Source organism: Guyanagaster necrorhizus (assembly GCF_019112545.1).
Source record: "Guyanagaster necrorhizus MCA 3950 unplaced genomic scaffold BT62scaffold_13, whole genome shotgun sequence".
Classification (NCBI taxonomy): Eukaryota; Fungi; Basidiomycota; class Agaricomycetes; order Agaricales; family Physalacriaceae; genus Guyanagaster; species Guyanagaster necrorhizus.
This window is the reverse complement of record NW_025064892.1, coordinates 33,079-49,881: the sequence shown is the minus strand read 5'-3', so window position 1 is coordinate 49,881 and position 16,803 is coordinate 33,079. Positions and strand designations below refer to the sequence as shown.

Sequence of the window (16,803 nt, the reverse complement as noted above, 5' to 3'; positions counted from 1 at the left end):
AACGAACATGATCGTTGATCTGACTAGGAAGATCTCCATTCTTGCTCTTCTTAATGTCTATGTTGAAGTTCTTTGGGTCCTATCCTTGACATCAATTATCCGCTTCGTTTCTCCCGTCTGAATCTCTCATGCCTTCCTTGACTGGCTTGATGACTGGCCTTAAAGAGGACAACATCTTCTCCATCGGACTATGTCTCTATTTCTCTACGTCGAGAAGCACATCCTTCATGGAAATAACAACTGACTCTTTGAAGTTTCCCACTGCATATACTTGTTATGGTTCTCTCAGCTTTCTGACATGAGTACGATCAACACCACTATACACCCACGAACCGAGCCACCCGAAATTTGACAACGGTACTATTCTTCTTCATCTAATCATGGTCATCGTAGCCCAAACGGTCTGTATGTTCTCTCCTATCGTCGGAACGGCACGAGGCGGCCTTCTGTCAACGATGGAGAGTTCCGGTTTCTTTGCAATAAACAATTGGAGCTACTGCAGGCTCGACGGTGCACGAGGCTGATCATAGCCCTTTGAGTGCGAAGTCTCCGTTCGTCCACTCTATGACCTGCGGTACAACAGTGCTGCTTGTGCGAAAAAGAAGGCGCACTTTGACTGAACGGGGCATATAATATCATGACGAGTCGATCAATGCCCCAGAATGATTTACGCACGGATTGTGGCGAGTGAAACGTTGTAGTTTCAGGCTTGGACACGGCACACAGGTGTGCTATTGTTCCCAACAAGTGCTAAATTTCTCTATATCCCCTCTAGTGCGCTGATTTTCGCTACTGCGTATAATTTGTACCCAATTCTGAGGGAAAGAGGCTCTTCTCTGTCTATCGTGACTTGTACCCATAAAAGAAGGGGCGCATCATGACACGCGTCAGCTGTTACCATAAATGCCTCAGAAGGAAACAAGACTGAAGAGACCTCGAATGAAGCTCGCCCTAATCTTCCTGTTGACGCGCACAGGGCTGGGGACATTGTATCATCGTTGACATTTGAATTTGGTGCAAACAGTATGTACCATCAGCACCAACATAAGTACATGACCGAAACCGTTTTGCTTCGGGTCTGTACTGTAAATCACCGGTCCGGGTCAAGCCACAGAACTGAGATCTTCAGTGGCGCAATGGGATGCCGCAGCCAAGATACTGCATTGTGTTAGCCTCTCCGACCTTCGCCTTCGCTGGTCCTATGCCACGTCATTCTAAAATGGATACAGTATTGACCGCCTATCAAGTTCATACCTAACGGCGAAACAAAAGACGCCGCGAAGGGCTGCTCCAGGACAAACGGACTTGATGAAGACCGTGTAAAAGTGGGCAAGTAGTCTAAAAACGGCTCAAACTAAGAACTGATTATCAGCAGACACGATATTCCTCTCAGGGCATACACACCTGTAAATACTGATTCTTAAGCCTTTCAAAGGGAATGAATCATTTAAATAAGCCTCAAGGAACGAGAAGACCAGGTCTGTGTATGCCTATGTACGCTTCACCGCATTTGTGAAGTCGATATGAACGGGAGAATTTCTTCTGACACTTACGCTTCCGTAAATGTGGGCGTAGGGTGGTGTGAGGGAGCAGAGAAGCAGACCCGTGAAGAGGTCGCATCACAACTGTCGCAAGGACTGGGCGGCCACGGTGACGTCAGCAGTTGCGGGAAGATCCAGAGGCACCTCTAACCCGGAGGAGAGTAGAGCCGTAACAGTCACGGTCATGCATCGGCGTTTACGGCTTAAGCAAACGACGCCACTACCCAGGATAGATATACTTACCTCGTATATTATTTCCATTTTTGTAACGACGGGGTACAAAGTGAGAGGCATGGCGAAGAATCTTCCGTCTCGACGATGCATACGACATCCCGGCTGAGGAGGTACAAGGAAAGGGACGAGGAAGCCGGATGCCCAAAGACTCGTGGGTACTCGTGTAACTCCAAGAGACCACGGTGAATATTCGCCCGAGCCTAGAACACGACTGCCGTTGGTTCATTTTACGCATATGGAAGAAGAGTAAGTACAAGGAGGCCGAAGGCTAGGACACGATGATAAGGCGCCATGGCCGACTTTTTGGACATGAGCTATAGTCGACTGAGAGGTTGTCGGAATGGAACAGTAGCGACCCTGCGTGCAAAGAAGACAGCAAGAGGCAGAGGTGTCCAGCGACCCATGACCATCAGTTAGAGGTATATTCGGATTCTGCGGCAATATCTCATGGAGGCTTTAACTTGCGTTGCTATCATGGGAAACACTAAGCATCTAAGCGGCTGCCGTCATCGTATTCAGAGTGACAGCACTTACTCCTAGGCATATCGACCCCAATATTACCCACGCAAGATCCTGTCTATCAAATTCGAAGGACACGATGCGATGCACGCGTACGACTTGTTCACTAAACGGAACACTGCGCTGACAGTCAGTGCCGGTAAAGAAATTCGTCGGCCGGACATTTGAAGATTCAGTTGATCGTCCATCCGAGTTGAAGCTTTGACGCATCTGATCAAGAGCGCTTACTTGGAAAATGTAATTTGGACCCACAACGCAGGGAAGTGACAAGGATCTAATCCTCCGTGTTCATCTCCAGCTTTGCGGCAACCAAGAGTTGGAAAGTCGGCAAGCTAAATGAAATGACGTGAAACCCGGAAATATTGCGACGAACAGTGGAATGTACCTAAAGGCGTTCGGTAAGTCCGGCTGCGAGATGTAGCATCGTAGTCGGCCGTCCGACTCGAAGGACACGGACGATGACAAGTAGAGTCGAAAAATCCCGAGTCAGGGGGGGTGAGACATAACAAAGGCGACGGTGAGGCGCTCGCGCGCTCGGCCAGTATCTCAAAGATTGTCTTTACACATAGGAGATAAAGGCAGTGGAGTGGGTCTCGCTACTAATTCTAAGCCTTACTTGGCTTCGAGAGACACCTCCAGAGCGTCTACAAGCCAACGCATTCCGTACTGAAAACGCGATAAACGCGTCGTGCTGTAATATATAGACGGTAAAGAAATGGACGGAAGTGAGTAAGCAAAGGCTTTGCATGAAATTAGTAGGCTTTACCGCAAGGGTTACGGTTCCCGACCTTGATGCATGATGGCATGGGGGAATAAAGACGCGAGGTGGTGGCTTTGTACGGAGCTGAGTGCCTAGATAGCTGGTCTGATTTATTTCGCCATCAGAAAGATGACGGCGCATGCTTGGGTAACACAGGCGGCGGGAACGGGAATTGTCAGTGATACACACAAAAGTGCTGCCAACGGGCGCTTTCAAGGACGGAAAGAACGACTGTTCAGGGCAATGGTACTGAGAGGTAAAGAGGAAGTAGGTTTCCTTGATAATATCCGAAAACATACAGCGGAAGATGTAATGCGAATCGGAGCGGATGCCCGGACGGCAGGGTGCCGGTAACAAACCGATGAATACGGAAATGACAAAAAATTGTCCAGGTTCATCTCAGCGACTACTATGTGCACGGGTTTTTCGAAATCTAATTGCTCGATTCATGCACTTACGCCGCCCAGTATTTAAAGGCAAAAGTTATCACAACCTGGGATATAGGGAGGCACCCCTTCCTCTGTGTTCGGCCGCCTGTCCCGCCTCTTTTTTTCGCCCCCCCCTTTCTATCCACTGATACGCGATAATATCCGGATACAGTACGACGTCAATGACCCGATTTTTGCCCTCTGATACGAGACCATTGCTCGACGAATCCCCACATTCCTATTCAAGCATCACACATCGTGACTCTGATGACGTCGTTTCGCTCGCGTCCGATTCCGCCTGCGAACTTGTTCCCGCGCCCGCCCTAAACAAGTTTTCGCGAGCAGATACCGTCTGGATTCTTGCTGGACTATGGAGTGCCGTCTTCTTGGGCGCTTTAGACGGTTCAGTTGATGTCCTTACTATGAATAGCCGTACCTGACGCGTCGCTGAATTAGGGACCGTTGTTGCGACTTTACTGTCCCCCATTGGGAGTCACTTCAATAAATCCAACCAATCCTCCTACATTGGAACTGCATACCTGTTGTCCGTCTGTTGCTTTACGCCGCTGTATGGTTCGTGTGGTCCCCTGCGTATTCAGACGTCCTGCGAACCCTAAATAGGTCGACTCTCTGATATCTTGGGCCGCAAGGGAGCCATGTTGTTGGCCCTATCATTGTTTGGTGTGTTACGCTTAATTTATGTTGTCATGTCTCCCAGATCTTTACGATTTCCCCTCTAGGTTCAGGAACTATTTTCTGTGGAATGGCTCCTTCTATGGAAGCACTGATAGCCGCGCGCGCTGTTGCGGGAATGGGAGGGGGAGGGTGAGTCGCATCCGTTGTAGGATCGGAACATCGTTCCGCTGACATCATCGCTTTCGCTATTCAGTGTGATGACCGGTGAATATAATGACTGCTCTTCACCGTTCCAGAGTCTCATCTTCGTTCAGTTTCTAGCATAGTAGTCACAGATCTGATCCCATTGCAAGTCTTTCCGTTCATTGAACTGCTCATGATCTGATATTGTAATGAAGGAAACAACGAGGCCTTTACCAGGGAATGGCGAATATGTAAGTCTGTCCATGAACGGTGAAAGATCCCTCCTTGATGTCGTGGAAGCCTTTTCGGCCTTGGCGCAGGGATCGGTGGGCCTCTCGGTGGGTGGATCAACGACGCGTTTGGATGGTAGCTTCTTGTCTCTTCTTCCGTTCTTTGCATCTCTGACTTGATCGTTGCCACAGGGAAGCTGCTTTTTACTTCCAAGTAAGTTGAAACGCACCTTAGTAGTGGCCTGCCTGACTACTGGATTAGACACCGCTCCTTCTATTTAGCTTCATTCTGGTGTCGGTGAAAGTAAACATCCAGCTGCCGTTCGAGGTACAGAACCAGACTCTATATGAGAAATTCCGCCGCATCGATGGCATGGGTTCTTTGACTCTCGTCGGTACCGTGGGCTGTTTGCTTCTTGGATTCAGTCTGAAGACCACGGAGGAAATGCCGTGGTCTCATCCAATCATCTACGGCCTCTTCATTGCCAGCGCGATTTTTGGAGTCTTGTTTATTATCGTGGAAACGTATTGGGCACCATATCCTGTCATGCCTCTACATTTGATAACACAAAGAACCCCGCTTGCAGTATCGATCGCCAATCTATTTGGCAGCATGGCCGCATTTTCGATGGTAATCTACCTTTCGTCATATCGAGTCATCAACTGACCCGCATGAATATCAAAGCTCTACAACATCCCGTTGGTACGCATCCTCTCCTCACATAATCACTCCGAGCCTCAAGGAAGAACACTACTGCACAGTATTTCTCAGCAGTTCGGCTCTATTCCGCCACAGAATCTGGTTCGTGCCTCATTTCTTCCCAAATGCATCTGCAAGGAATGCTCCGCTGACGCTGCTTTTCATTTTGCCTTCAGGGCTACATCTTCTCCCCCACTCTGTGAGTATATGGATATCCCCGGCGGTATCAATGGCCTCACACTCGCATCATAGTTAGCTATCCCGACGGGAAGCTTATTCGCAGGATGGTGTGTGATGTCCCACTGTCGTAACTAGCTCCTTCCTGACGGCGTCTCAGGGTGATGCGTAGAACTGGCAAATTGTACACATTGACCCTTGCATCATCTGCATTGACAGTACTGGCTAGTGTGCTAGTTATCTTCTGGAACGACTCATCTTCTACTTTCCACCTATGGTTGGACATCGTCCCGCATGGATTCGGCATGGCGAGTCTTATCACTAGCACACTCATTGTTCGTCCAGCCCTCCCGACTTAATGCAAAGATTAAATCTACTTCTTTTTATAGGCCATGATCGCAGGCGTTTTCAAGGAGGACATGGCTGTCGCGACAGGAAGCGAGTCTTGCTCATTCATTTTACCTGCTATCGCTGACCTCCTCCCCACAGTAACTTATCTATTTCGGACCACTGGACAGGTTCTAGGCGTCAGCCTAAGTGGGGCAATATTGCAGGCAATTCTTCTCCATCAACTACGGGTGCGTATTCAAGACCCTGGCTCGGCGGAGGTCAGTAAATCCCAGAATTTGATAAAGCGCCTTGTGTACTCATGAAACCTTTCCCTTACCTTAGATCATTTACGAGATCCGGTACGTCGCGTCTAATTGCGTTTTGAAGGAGAGTATTCAGTCAGGTCCCAGTCATTCTACGGCCATTATACCGACCCTTGAACCCCGGTTTATTGATGCCGCAGTCCGTTCTTACGCAGACGCCTTACGCGTCGTGTTTATCTGTCAAGCCGCTTGGAACTTTATCGCGTTCCTAGCATGCCTTCCAATACAAGAAAATCATCTACCGTGTGTACTATGACTACATTCCGTCGCGGTGGCTGACTGTCTTCCACTAGTGGAACCACTGAAGAACAGGAACAGCATTACAGAAACCAAAGCAATTGTGAAACATTGGATAGCTGAATAGTTCACGAAGCAATATTGTATTATTTAAATGCAGTAACTCCACAAAAATATAACAATGCTGAAATCTTTGACACGTGTGCACTAAGATTATCTGGTCAATGGCTAACAGAAAGTGATGGTTTACATTGAGATAGGTAGGATGAGGTTTATTGGACTCTCTCCTTTTCCTCAAAAGGTTGTGTTGCTCAATGACTCTGGCACGTCGGGTCCTTCTCTTCAATCCACCTCCTTGGTCGTTTAGCAATCACCACTTTGCCCGTCAATTGTACTGTATCCACTCCGCTGTCCGCAAAACGGCTTTTATCGGGTCGAGCAGGGCAAGGAAGAAGATTCGACGCCGACACGGTGAGGACTGCGGCAGCCGCCGTGACACCAAAAATCGAGGAGAGGAAAGTACGGCGTTGGGTGAATCTCAGTGCCCTATATAAAGCTGGCATCCTACAGAAAAATCAGCAAAGCGTAAACAAGAGATTGAGCAACTCACCCATACTCAAGGCACAAAGTCCCAGTGAGAGTCGTATTTCGAGTCTCAACAGCAAATGCCTCGACGCTGATTGCTCGTCGTCGATAGGAAAATGTCTCTCTGATCCGGTACTGGCCGAGGCATATTTGCGTCTATTATTGGTCGTGTTTGTTAAAGCCTTCCGTCCGCTCTTCACCATCATCCACCATGCCCGCCTACAGCAATGCGAGGGTAATCCGTGACATGAAGGCACGAAATGGTGTTCGAGTTAACGAACTTGCTCGCAGAGCCTACCTCTACGTCTCTCGGAACCAGTCTCTGCCTGCTCAGGTTCGCCACCAAGCCCAGTTACAGCTCAACACCTTTGGGAAATACACGCGTCCTTCGACGGTCAAAAATCGCTGCTACGAGACGGGGCGGGGGCGAGGCATTATGAGTGAATTTGCATTGTGCAGGGTGAGCAAGCATTTTGGCTACAGGGAGCCCCTCATGTTCTGACATGCATGAAAAGTTTCAATTTCGTCAGCAAGCGCTTGCGGGAAATCTCAATGGTGTGAAGAAAGCGTCATGGTAGATTCGTCTCCGTCGACAACACCCAGGTAATGGATACAATTTTTACTGCTTATCGACTACTAAAACAATCGGTAGGGCGAACGCTAATTAAATGGTACAGAGCTGCACATGATGATAATCTAGAAAAGATTCTAACTTAAATAAGATACAAACAAATAGCGACTTCATGTGGACGCAGGAGTATTCTCTGAACTCGCGATATCGGAAAGACGTAAATCCGGCTCCCCTCTTTCCCTTCTCCAGCGGTTCATAATGTTGAGAGTGGCTTGTTCAACTAGGAACCTGTCATGCTCAGTTAGTATAAAATGATAGATGTTGTGGAACTGTACATACCCATATTGCCTAAGCCACTTCTCATTGATTTCCCAGTTGCTGTGGGCTAAGACATCGTCACCATGGATAGTAACCGCATTTCGGTATTCAAGGAGACAGTCCACAAGATCGAAGCGTCCTGGAATGATGTGAGACAACGTAGATCCATCGAAAGGAACAATCAAGCTGACCTCGTAACAAAATCATGCGGTCGCGTAACTCAGGATGCAGAATTCGGTCAATAACGCTCTCTGATACAGTATCAGCATTCACTAGCGACGCCAGATGGGTTTAGTCTCGTACCATGGGGAACGGTCCTGAATAAGAGTCGTCAAGGGGACAGAAAAGGAACAAAAGACTTGTTACTTGCCTTTGCACCAAGGTCGGTCTCAAGGAGGATGGTAGACAGTAGGCGCTATTTCTCTTGTAGTTATCCAAGTGATAACTGGTAGAATGTTCATGAGATACTCTTTTAAAGAGAGAATAGCAATGCTGACTGAATAAGCTTATAGGCTTCATTTTTGTTAGGATCATCTTCATCGTCGACAGGGTCGTTTGAAATATGAGTAGGCTGTTTCGATTGCGTTACGGGCGTCATTGCAGCAGAAGCAGTTGAAGGAGGGGTGAAAGGCATAGACGTCAGCGCAGAGTCAATATTCATGTGAACGTTTGGAACATAAGGTTGATAGACGTTCGATCCAGGACCGCCATTGTACTGGGGAGGCGTATTGGCGTTAGCGCTCGTTGGCTGCATTAGCAGAGAAGATTCATTGTTGTGGCGCATCATGTCTGTAAAGAGATCACCCCCTTGCGGAGAAGGTCTGGAAGCCGGGAACACGGATCCAGGATTCATCGGGGGTTGGTTCATCGACATCATCATGTAAGGGCTTGGAATGTTATCTTCGCCTCTCGGCTTTTTGGAATGTGCGCTGAGTTCGTCTTCGGCGGCACGCTTCTGCGCACCTGTTGACGACTGCGCCACTTCTGCGTTACTCTTCTTGCGTCGCTGGTAGCCTTCCCAGGCGGTATCGGTCTCGGTCCTATTGATAAAGTTGTTGAAATCTGACATCTCCCATCCTAGCTTTGGAAGAAGCCCTCCAGCACCCTCGCCGATGAATCCCGAAAGGCTTCGCAGCAGACCACGAAGTGTCTGGTTCTCTGTCATCAAGTCTACAAATACATTAGAACTGGACCTTGATATAGTCATAAGTGCTCACCCTTAAGAATATTTCGCATTTCACCAAGGACTTCATCTTTGCCTCCAGAAAGTATCTCCACTCGCGCCTCAAGATCCCTTATCTGGCGTCATGAATAAGCATGGATGGCAACGAATACACAGAACGAGTTACCCTCTGTTGCTTTCGCAGACGGAACTCTCGTTGGGCAATACGGTTCTGGTCGCGTCTAGCTGCTTGTGAGCTTATTTGTGGAACCGGACGCGTAAGCAAAATTGGAATCATGACTATGAAAAGATTACACACTTTGGATTTTTCTTTCGGCCAGGCTTACCAGGGGCTGTAGAGCCCGCTAGAGATTCGTTTTCGGAATCCTAGGGAATCATTCAAAAACAGGACTGCATCCGTAAGGAATAAAACAGACCTCCACTTCTCGAGAAACACTACGATCTGCAGACTCAGGCATGGAGTGAGGTGAGAAGTATTACGAACCATGCCGGCAAAGCTCAAAACCGGAAGCCCGCTGGGAAACAAACCACAACAGATGCCATCATGTGACCAGTCCGCTTCAACCTCGCGGCAGCCAGCTGCCACAGTTGTCCAGGGTAATTTGCGCAATCTGACGGACAAATCACAGGGAATAATGTCTTGTGCAACTTCCTTGATACTTTTTCCTATCTGCCTGTGCCCGCCACAGCTTCTAGTCTGCTGCGTATTTCTTCCGAGTTCACAGAACGTCTGTAAACTTCGACGTTCTAGTGGTATATGTCCTCTTCTTCCCCTGTAGTCGGCCGAGGCTCTGACCACACCGAGTTGACTGTATCTCCGTGTACCAGACAGGGTTTTTCTGCTTGCGTTGTGCTTGTGCCACTACTAGCTCAGCGATACGCAGACCTCAAAATCATACTACTTTGGCGGGTCTGTATTCAACCGAAACCAATAAGGCCCACAGCCGCTCCACCGATTACAGGTGGTCTAACTATACCGAGCGCGTGGACGAGTCCTCTGATCCACTTGGGGCTGGTCTCTTGTATTAAACCGCCACCGTTATCTTCTAATAATGGTACATCAAAACTTGGGCCTTGAACGTTTGAACATGCATGCATTCCATTTATCTGGGTCCTGACTGCTTTCCTCATCCAATATGCCGATCGTCCGATGACTGCAGAATTTCAGAATCGATGAAATATTGCTCTATCAACTCCGAGACCACGTTTACTTGGCTCCTCGTGTCCTAGGCTTACCCTTCTTTCTCCTGCCTAGTGACACTCATAGCCTATGTTCCGGGCCCGGAATGATGGTAAATTCATATCCGTCCTAAGCCTTTTTCGACGAGTCCTTGCTTTTCAGCTCGGCACAACTTGTGGATCCTGCTTTGACGACATATAGATCTAAGGTCCCGTTAATCGACGAAACTGCACCCGTTCCTCTGTAATAAAACCAGGCCTGGAACCCGAGCGTTTACACCGTCATGTCTTCCGCCTCTGATATCTGTCTTCGCTTTGAGTTCTCCGCCTCGTCTAACTCTGACATGAGGACGTTTAAGGTGTATCGGTTGCCGGACTCTGCGTCCTCAGGTATTATCGAGCTCTATCGCGTGAGTAGTTATGCTTACAGTTCTGATCTACTGTTAATTTCTGACATTGCCATCTCAACAGTTCTACCATCCAATAACTGGCCTGGTAGCAGGACTGACTACATTCCATCGACAAAACCTCATTACTCATATCTTTGAGACGGCGGGCCAGATCGAATGGCTTTCAAACTCCAACGCCACGATCCAGTTTGGGATAAATCAGGTGAGGGAGCGTCTATCATATCATTGACTCACCTCCGTATCGATTGAATCTTCAGTATCATATCCGCGAACTCAGAAAACCGAAGAAGTCTAACAGCCAGTGAGTGTTATCTTACATCCACGAATACTTGGCGCTGATGCGTTTCATAGATCGCGTCGCTTCAAAGTAGGTGGTTCGGAGTACAAGTGGAAAATTGCAGACAATAATATGGATCTTTTCGTAAGCTGATGTCGCTCTTCTCGCCCGAGCGTATCCTAACCGCTCTTAGTGTGTCGACTCACGGGGTAAAACAATTGCTACTTGGTTGCAGGAAGACCTTACCCTACGCGTAGCAACCCGCGTGGAAAGCATTCTGGACCGGGTCGTAGTGACCTGTTTTTTGAATCTCTGGGTGCGACATCTTGGAGACTGGTGATGGCAGAGCGAGCGGTCCTCGGGGCAGTTACCACTTTCTGATACGAATAGCATTTTTGGTATGAACGAGCATATGATCTCATGGGCTTTTGGTCCCTCAACAATTGATGGTGGTCGCTGACCTTCTAACCATACATTTCTGCTGAACAGAGTCATGACATCAGCTCAAAGTTTGGAGTGCGCAGCTGTGGCCGCACTCCCCGACAAGGTATCGGCTCGAGAAAGTTTCATCATTAACTACGGTTTGAAAATGGTAACCAACTTGGAAAAGAGGACGACTACGAAGCAATTGCCAGCTTGAATTCATATACTGGTTAGCCTTGTATCCAGCATCGCCAGAATAGGGATTCCTTAGCTCTGTTGATTCACCCGCCGTGGCGACCGGGGTGCACGGTGCTATTTACCGGAAGGACGGGATTTTTCTGCGGGAGCCTTCCAAGTCGGCATCAACTATCCAATTCCCGTCAATCACGAATCAACAGCCGATGACATACAGGGTGTGTCGCCACTGTGCATTTTATGCTTTAGCCGAGGCTGTGCTGTGCATCGCATTGCATTCGACGGAGCTGTAGTTTGTATGACGACCGAAGTGTTGAACGTTGAACGTCCAAAGTTTGACACGCAGCATCCTACAGCTGTGATGGAGGACTTAGTTGCGTAGAGATATGGGTTGTCAGCTGCAACATGAGGCCAGTTTACCTGAGCCTGTTCCGTTTCCACCTTTTCTGACCTGTGTATCCACAGGATGGGAACCAGCGCCCAGCTACACGCTTGGGGAGAGACCCTTCCGGTCGACATCTGATCGATATCTGGAAATATTATAAATCCGGAGCGCCTGTGGATAAGCCGCGAGCTAAATCAGCAACCTTCAACAAGGGTCTCCTTGCCGACCGGTCTTGATGTCTTACTTTTTCAAGGTTTATAGCCGGCAAATGGCCTGTGGGTCTTCGCGGTAATTGTAACATGGCCTGACAACATGACCGTGGGGTTGTTTCTAAGGCGTCTCGATGTCTGTGCCTTTATAATCTTGGTTACTTGGACGTATTCAGGTCGCCAGGTACTTCCCCACGATACCTCTCAGCTAGGTTTTCACCGCCAGCTCTGCTAGGGCCTGTTTCCCGATAATCACAATGACCACGCTCCCTTCATTCGTTGAACTGATATCTACACTGGGTGTTGATTCAGCCTCTAAGGCGCTGGATCACCCGACATCTTCGCCTCGTTCTCGTTCTGCCTCGCCACACTTACTGTATTCGCCCACAAGTTCGCGAGATCGGAGTGCCCGTCATACTTCCCAAGCTCGCTACTCACCATATTCTCCAACAGTGTGTAGTCTTCCCTCTTCCCCCTGTCATCGAAGTAACTCCTCGTTTCCGCAGCTTTCTTCTAGACGTGGGAGTGTATCCTCTTCATCAACATCAACATCTTCATCTTCTCCTGATCTTGAGCGGCGTGTCTTGCCCGTAAGCACATCGTTCATTTACTCCGATACGATATTCAGAAGGATCCCCAGAATCATCCAGGCTCACCTCGTATTCGTAAACGGAAGGACAACAAGCTGACAGTCAATGTTTTTGGCTCGTCTACAGACCTTTCCGCCACCACACCAATATCAATCTATGTTCGTCGGAAGACACCCGGTGCCTCCCCTATAACCTCCATCTTCCTTCCGGATTCTCGTGATACATCACCACATCTGCTCACCCTACCTACTCTTCCGTCCCTCTTTCCTTTATCCCCCAATTCCGACCACTTCCCTATAACACCAGACTCGGATGAAAAGCGTCCTTTGTCTGATCGCAATGCCAATTCGCCCTCTCCTTCTCCTGTTATTAAGGCCAAGGCAATCCCCGACTTGCTAGAAGGCCATGTTTTCGGTCGCTTTCGCTGTCACACTGGTACTCGGATTTCTACGCCACCTCGCTCCGCCGATGGCGAAAGACATCCAAGGCCGTATACTGTTTACCTCGAGAGCTTCAGTCAGGAGATAACGTTGTAAATAATTCAGCCGTACGTATTCATTGGACAGACTGGACATATTGTAACATTACTTCCGTTTGCGTATAGCAACTGTTACCGATAGGGCTTTTTACCTACCCACCATCCCTTGGACTTTTCCTTTCGTTTTCTTCTTGGTTACTAGGTTCTTTAGGTAGTTAGCCTTGGTAATAGCGTTCTTTTGGGGATTGTTAGCTAGTTCGACAGGTACAACAATTGTGTACTGCCACTGTTCGTTGATGTGTACGATATAGTTATAACACAAATTACCATTTAGAAATGGGGACTGAGCTAAGTTAAGAGGAGTGGATGACGACCAATATCAAGGAATGCGTCACACGAACAGGGAGGACATGACAACGGCTTTCCGTTTGAGATATTCACAAACGAAAGAAGGATGAAACAATACTTATCGGTCAATGATCATCCTCTTCAGGTCCCGGACAATCGTTGGACATTTCGTCATGGCTGTGGTACTGCGTCCCGCACCAAAAGCAATACCAGTATTGGTCCCGCAGGTACGATAATACCAATTCCAAACGGTCTTGTGCCTGTTAATACATTTCGGTAAGCAGTGCATGGAAACAAATGAATAGGGCAGAACGGACCTGGAGACGAAGGAACTGTGCGCTTTCCTCTAATGTTTCCGGTGAGAATTCGGGATCTGCAGCAACTGCCTTCTGGTCTTGATCAGTGACGTCGTCGAGGGGTTGAAGAGCATCTGATTGCATTTGTTGGCGAAGTCGTGTCTCGAAGGAGGTGTTATGGTGCTGGCGAGCCACGGGAAGAGATAGGGTAGTGTGTTGCTCAAGAGCCTCCATCAGACCATTGGGAAAAGACTCCAGGTTGTTAGGGTTTAACCATAGCACATTGAACTAGAAACACCGTGTATATTCAGTATGATGGAAACAATATCAGCGTAGTACGTGTACTAACCTCGATTGCAGTCTTCTCATCCAGATTAGAGCATGTGCGTTGCGCCGATACTGCATAAGAAACGGAGAGACGTCGGATATCAGGATAACTGATGAAATCTAGAAAGTGCGACATACACAGCCTGCCCTCTGCACGACGTTCCGCGTATTCCTGCATTGCTCGGTCGCGGAAATTAGACTGTTTAACTGTTTCGACCATCTTGGCCATCTTGGCGATACGCTCCGCAGACGTGGGAGAAGGTGCACGCTTGCGAGTGCCGATGCCTTTTCTTCCTGGGAGACACGGCTATCAGCAAAGATATCGGCAACTGCGACGGAAAAACAGCTCACCTTCCCACTCGTTCAGTGGAAGCGGTTCCACCTTATGACCCCCGGATTTCTTGGGTGAACTGGCAATGTCGATGCTAGGCGCGGCCTCCGCTGGCTCATCATCTGTTTTGCCCAGAGACTGTCCCGGCTTGAAGCCCATTTTCATCATTATAGATATGGCCTTGCTGTCGGTAGCGATGCCTGCTTCTTGCTCCTCCTTTGCCCGAGTGAAGAGACTCTTCCTCAGGCCTTCTTCACGGGCATCGACCTCACGCTGATAACGACTTTTCTGACGATGTTGTTCATTCTTCAGCAGAGATTTCTTCTGGGCTTCCTTGCGCAGGCTTCTGTACGTCTGAGGGCGTGTCGACGAGGTGCTTTCTGCGAGAAATTTGTCGGAAAGATAGTCGTCCTCGTCATCGGACATGATTAAGGTGATTGAATGGCATTATGATGTCATCAAAAAAAAATTGAGTCCAAATCCACAACCCTTTTATTGAGCTAATAAAAAGAAGAAAAAATCATGAACGGTGTCGTTATTGGACAGGAAAACGGCACATATGAGGTTTACAGTAAAGTAAATAACAGCACCAGGACCGCGAATGGCCTTGACTACTTGAGAGAAAATAGTAGCTAACGATACGAAGTGGGGACAAATTTAAGTATCAACAAGTGCAATTCGCGGCTCGTGAAAGCGAGTAGCAGCATGAATGAGGGGCATAGCATGGAATGATGAACAAAGTCAGCAGTGATCAAGGCCGCTGTTATCGTAATCCGTTAAGCAGGCGAGACTTCAAGCTTCAGAGACCGTCGCAGCAGGAGCGTCGGCGATGATGGCAGGAGCAACAGCGTCTTCCGCGGCGCCACCCTCATGCACGTCATCGTCGTGGGCAGTGTTGACAGCAACCTTAACAGCAATGTTTCTGCCACCGACCTCTTTTCCTTCCAAAGCAGCAATAGCCTTCTTTTGCTCTTCCTCGCCACCGACGTCCACAAAGCCGTAACCCTTGCTGCGCCTTGGCCAACCCCATTGGCGACGAACAATGCGCGCACTAATGGCATTGATGCCGGCCTCGGTGAAAAGACCCTTGAGACCATCGTCATCGATGTTGAAACCGAGGTTGGCAACAAATAACATGTTTTCGGATGGTTCGCCGACGGGGTCTTCGCCTGCAGGACGGGGAGTGCGAAGGGTCCTGGGTTTACGGGCCTTCTTCTTGGGAACAGCTTCCGTAGCCGACTCTCCCTCCACAGCCGGGGCTGGAGCGTCGACGTCACCCTCGACTGCAGCTTTTGCTTTGTTCTTGCGCTAATACATAATAAAAAGTCAGAAGACACGTTATAGAAAACAATTGAAAGGTGACTTAGATGAAACTGACCGCGTTTTTCTTCTTCTTGGGTTTGGCAGCTTCATCGGTGACCACTGCGGCGGCGGCAGGTTCCACGGCAACAGCGATCTCACCATTAGCCTCGGCCTCTGTGACTTCCCCGGGAACGGCCTTGCTGCCACGCCTGCCGGGTCTCCTCTTGGCCTTTCTCTCTTTCCTTTCCTTGTCCTTTTGCTCAGAAGGTTTGGCAATTTCGATGATTACTTGACGACCATCGAGCTCTGTCCTATCAAGAGCTTCGACTGCCTTGTTGGCAGCCTCTTGGGTAGCCAAAGCAACGAAACCATAGCCTGCAGAACGGGTACCACGCAGGATCACTTGGGCGGAAAGTCTGCAGAAAGGGTGAGAAAGAACAAGTGGCGCGGGGCTGTGTTCACGTACACATCGTTCTGGACAGGCGCAAAGAACGCCTTCAGCCCTTCATCCGTGGTAGCATACGCAAGATTGCCGGCAAAGACCTGAAAGTGAAATTACGAAGGAGAAAAAGGAGAAAAAAAAGAGGAAGCGCGAACCTTGAAGCCAGTCTCTTCCTTGTCTTGCGTAACCGGAGGCGCGCCGTCCTGAGCGACTTGGGCGACTTGGGCTTCAGACATTATAAGGTGGCGGTGAGACGATGTTTCGAGAGCGGGAAGCTGGAGGAGCTTGATGAACCGGTTTTCTGTGTCAAAACTTGAGGGTTGAAGAATTTCCACTGACGCTGCTCCTTTTATGATTTATTTGGCTCTGTTGACCTGCTCCTTTGTCGGTTTCTGATGAACCTTTGGTATCAACCTTCATGCCATATTTTTGGTGCTCGTCTCTTGAAAAAAATACGCGAGTTTACAAGCGTAGAGCCATGACGTTTCAGTTGTAATGCGCCAATTATTGAGCTGATGAGCTCGTTCTGCCAGGCAGAGTGGTCGAAATAAGGACACACATTGAGTCACAGCCACTGAGTCCCATAGCAACGCCGGTGGCCGCATGCAGAGTAGTGCTGCGCAGCAATTTAATTTGCCTGCGACGCAAATCTTCAA

The 16,803-nt window shown here is 48.8% G+C and overlaps 8 protein-coding genes across 8 annotated transcripts; 4 read left to right on the top strand and 4 right to left on the bottom strand.

Annotated features, from left to right (window-relative positions):
• Positions 1-1,125: 1,125 nt before the first annotated feature.
• BT62DRAFT_1006024 (uncharacterized protein) lies at positions 1,126-3,452 on the bottom strand (the record flags this gene model as incomplete). Its single annotated transcript, XM_043177205.1, has 12 exons — positions 1,126-1,199; positions 1,255-1,354; positions 1,405-1,426; positions 1,554-1,637; positions 1,693-1,975; positions 2,030-2,132; positions 2,310-2,493; positions 2,547-2,592; positions 2,668-2,851; positions 2,911-2,985; positions 3,061-3,303; positions 3,354-3,452. The coding sequence occupies 12 exons, from the start codon at positions 3,450-3,452 to the stop codon at positions 1,126-1,128; spliced, it is 1,497 nt and encodes a 498-aa protein (XP_043039341.1).
• A 212-nt stretch (positions 3,453-3,664) lies between these two features.
• BT62DRAFT_895794 (vacuolar amino acid permease) lies at positions 3,665-6,317 on the top strand (the record flags this gene model as incomplete). Its single annotated transcript, XM_043183231.1, has 16 exons — positions 3,665-3,884; positions 3,939-4,055; positions 4,104-4,163; positions 4,223-4,307; position 4,372; positions 4,417-4,478; positions 4,517-4,552; positions 4,602-4,667; positions 4,724-4,745; positions 4,794-5,186; positions 5,279-5,333; positions 5,408-5,430; positions 5,484-5,518; positions 5,569-5,743; positions 5,798-6,016; positions 6,126-6,317. 16 exons carry the CDS (start codon positions 3,665-3,667, stop codon positions 6,315-6,317), a joined length of 1,761 nt encoding a protein of 586 aa, XP_043039340.1.
• Positions 6,318-6,433: 116 nt separating this feature from the next.
• On the bottom strand, positions 6,434-7,038 carry BT62DRAFT_137025 (uncharacterized protein). The gene is made up of 3 exons (XM_043179817.1): positions 6,909-7,038; positions 6,549-6,862; positions 6,434-6,489 (listed from the first exon to the last, which is right to left on the bottom strand). The coding sequence occupies exon 2, from the start codon at positions 6,859-6,861 to the stop codon at positions 6,610-6,612; it is 252 nt and encodes an 83-aa protein (XP_043039339.1). The 5' UTR covers position 6,862; positions 6,909-7,038; the 3' UTR covers positions 6,434-6,489; positions 6,549-6,609.
• A 56-nt stretch (positions 7,039-7,094) lies between these two features.
• On the top strand, positions 7,095-7,461 carry BT62DRAFT_896083 (glucocorticoid receptor-like (DNA-binding domain); the record flags this gene model as incomplete). Its single annotated transcript, XM_043183246.1, has 2 exons — positions 7,095-7,343; positions 7,399-7,461. 2 exons carry the CDS (start codon positions 7,095-7,097, stop codon positions 7,459-7,461), a joined length of 312 nt encoding a protein of 103 aa, XP_043039338.1.
• BT62DRAFT_968595 (uncharacterized protein) lies at positions 7,454-9,422 on the bottom strand. The gene is made up of 10 exons (XM_043188908.1): positions 9,372-9,422; positions 9,254-9,321; positions 9,122-9,191; positions 8,990-9,071; positions 8,270-8,942; positions 8,143-8,217; positions 8,076-8,089; positions 7,964-8,023; positions 7,794-7,911; positions 7,454-7,742 (listed from the first exon to the last, which is right to left on the bottom strand). Exons 1-10 carry the CDS (start codon positions 9,411-9,413, stop codon positions 7,625-7,627), a joined length of 1,320 nt encoding a protein of 439 aa, XP_043039337.1. The 5' UTR covers positions 9,414-9,422; the 3' UTR covers positions 7,454-7,624.
• An 804-nt stretch (positions 9,423-10,226) lies between these two features.
• Positions 10,227-11,335, top strand: BT62DRAFT_136451 (uncharacterized protein). Its single transcript, XM_043179816.1, has 5 exons — positions 10,227-10,544; positions 10,606-10,746; positions 10,802-10,845; positions 10,896-10,965; positions 11,015-11,335. Exons 1-5 carry the CDS (start codon positions 10,419-10,421, stop codon positions 11,159-11,161), a joined length of 528 nt encoding a protein of 175 aa, XP_043039336.1. The 5' UTR covers positions 10,227-10,418; the 3' UTR covers positions 11,162-11,335.
• A 955-nt stretch (positions 11,336-12,290) lies between these two features.
• On the top strand, positions 12,291-13,159 carry BT62DRAFT_1006019 (uncharacterized protein; the record flags this gene model as incomplete). Its single annotated transcript, XM_043177204.1, has 3 exons — positions 12,291-12,485; positions 12,540-12,623; positions 12,662-13,159. 3 exons carry the CDS (start codon positions 12,291-12,293, stop codon positions 13,157-13,159), a joined length of 777 nt encoding a protein of 258 aa, XP_043039335.1.
• A 415-nt stretch (positions 13,160-13,574) lies between these two features.
• BT62DRAFT_980829 (uncharacterized protein) lies at positions 13,575-16,383 on the bottom strand (the record flags this gene model as incomplete). The annotated part of the gene is made up of 9 exons (XM_043189542.1): positions 13,575-13,709; positions 13,767-14,033; positions 14,095-14,144; positions 14,211-14,366; positions 14,424-14,676; positions 15,280-15,711; positions 15,782-16,121; positions 16,172-16,248; positions 16,303-16,383. The coding sequence occupies 9 exons, from the start codon at positions 16,381-16,383 to the stop codon at positions 13,575-13,577; spliced, it is 1,791 nt and encodes a 596-aa protein (XP_043039334.1).
• Positions 16,384-16,803: the final 420 nt, after the last annotated feature.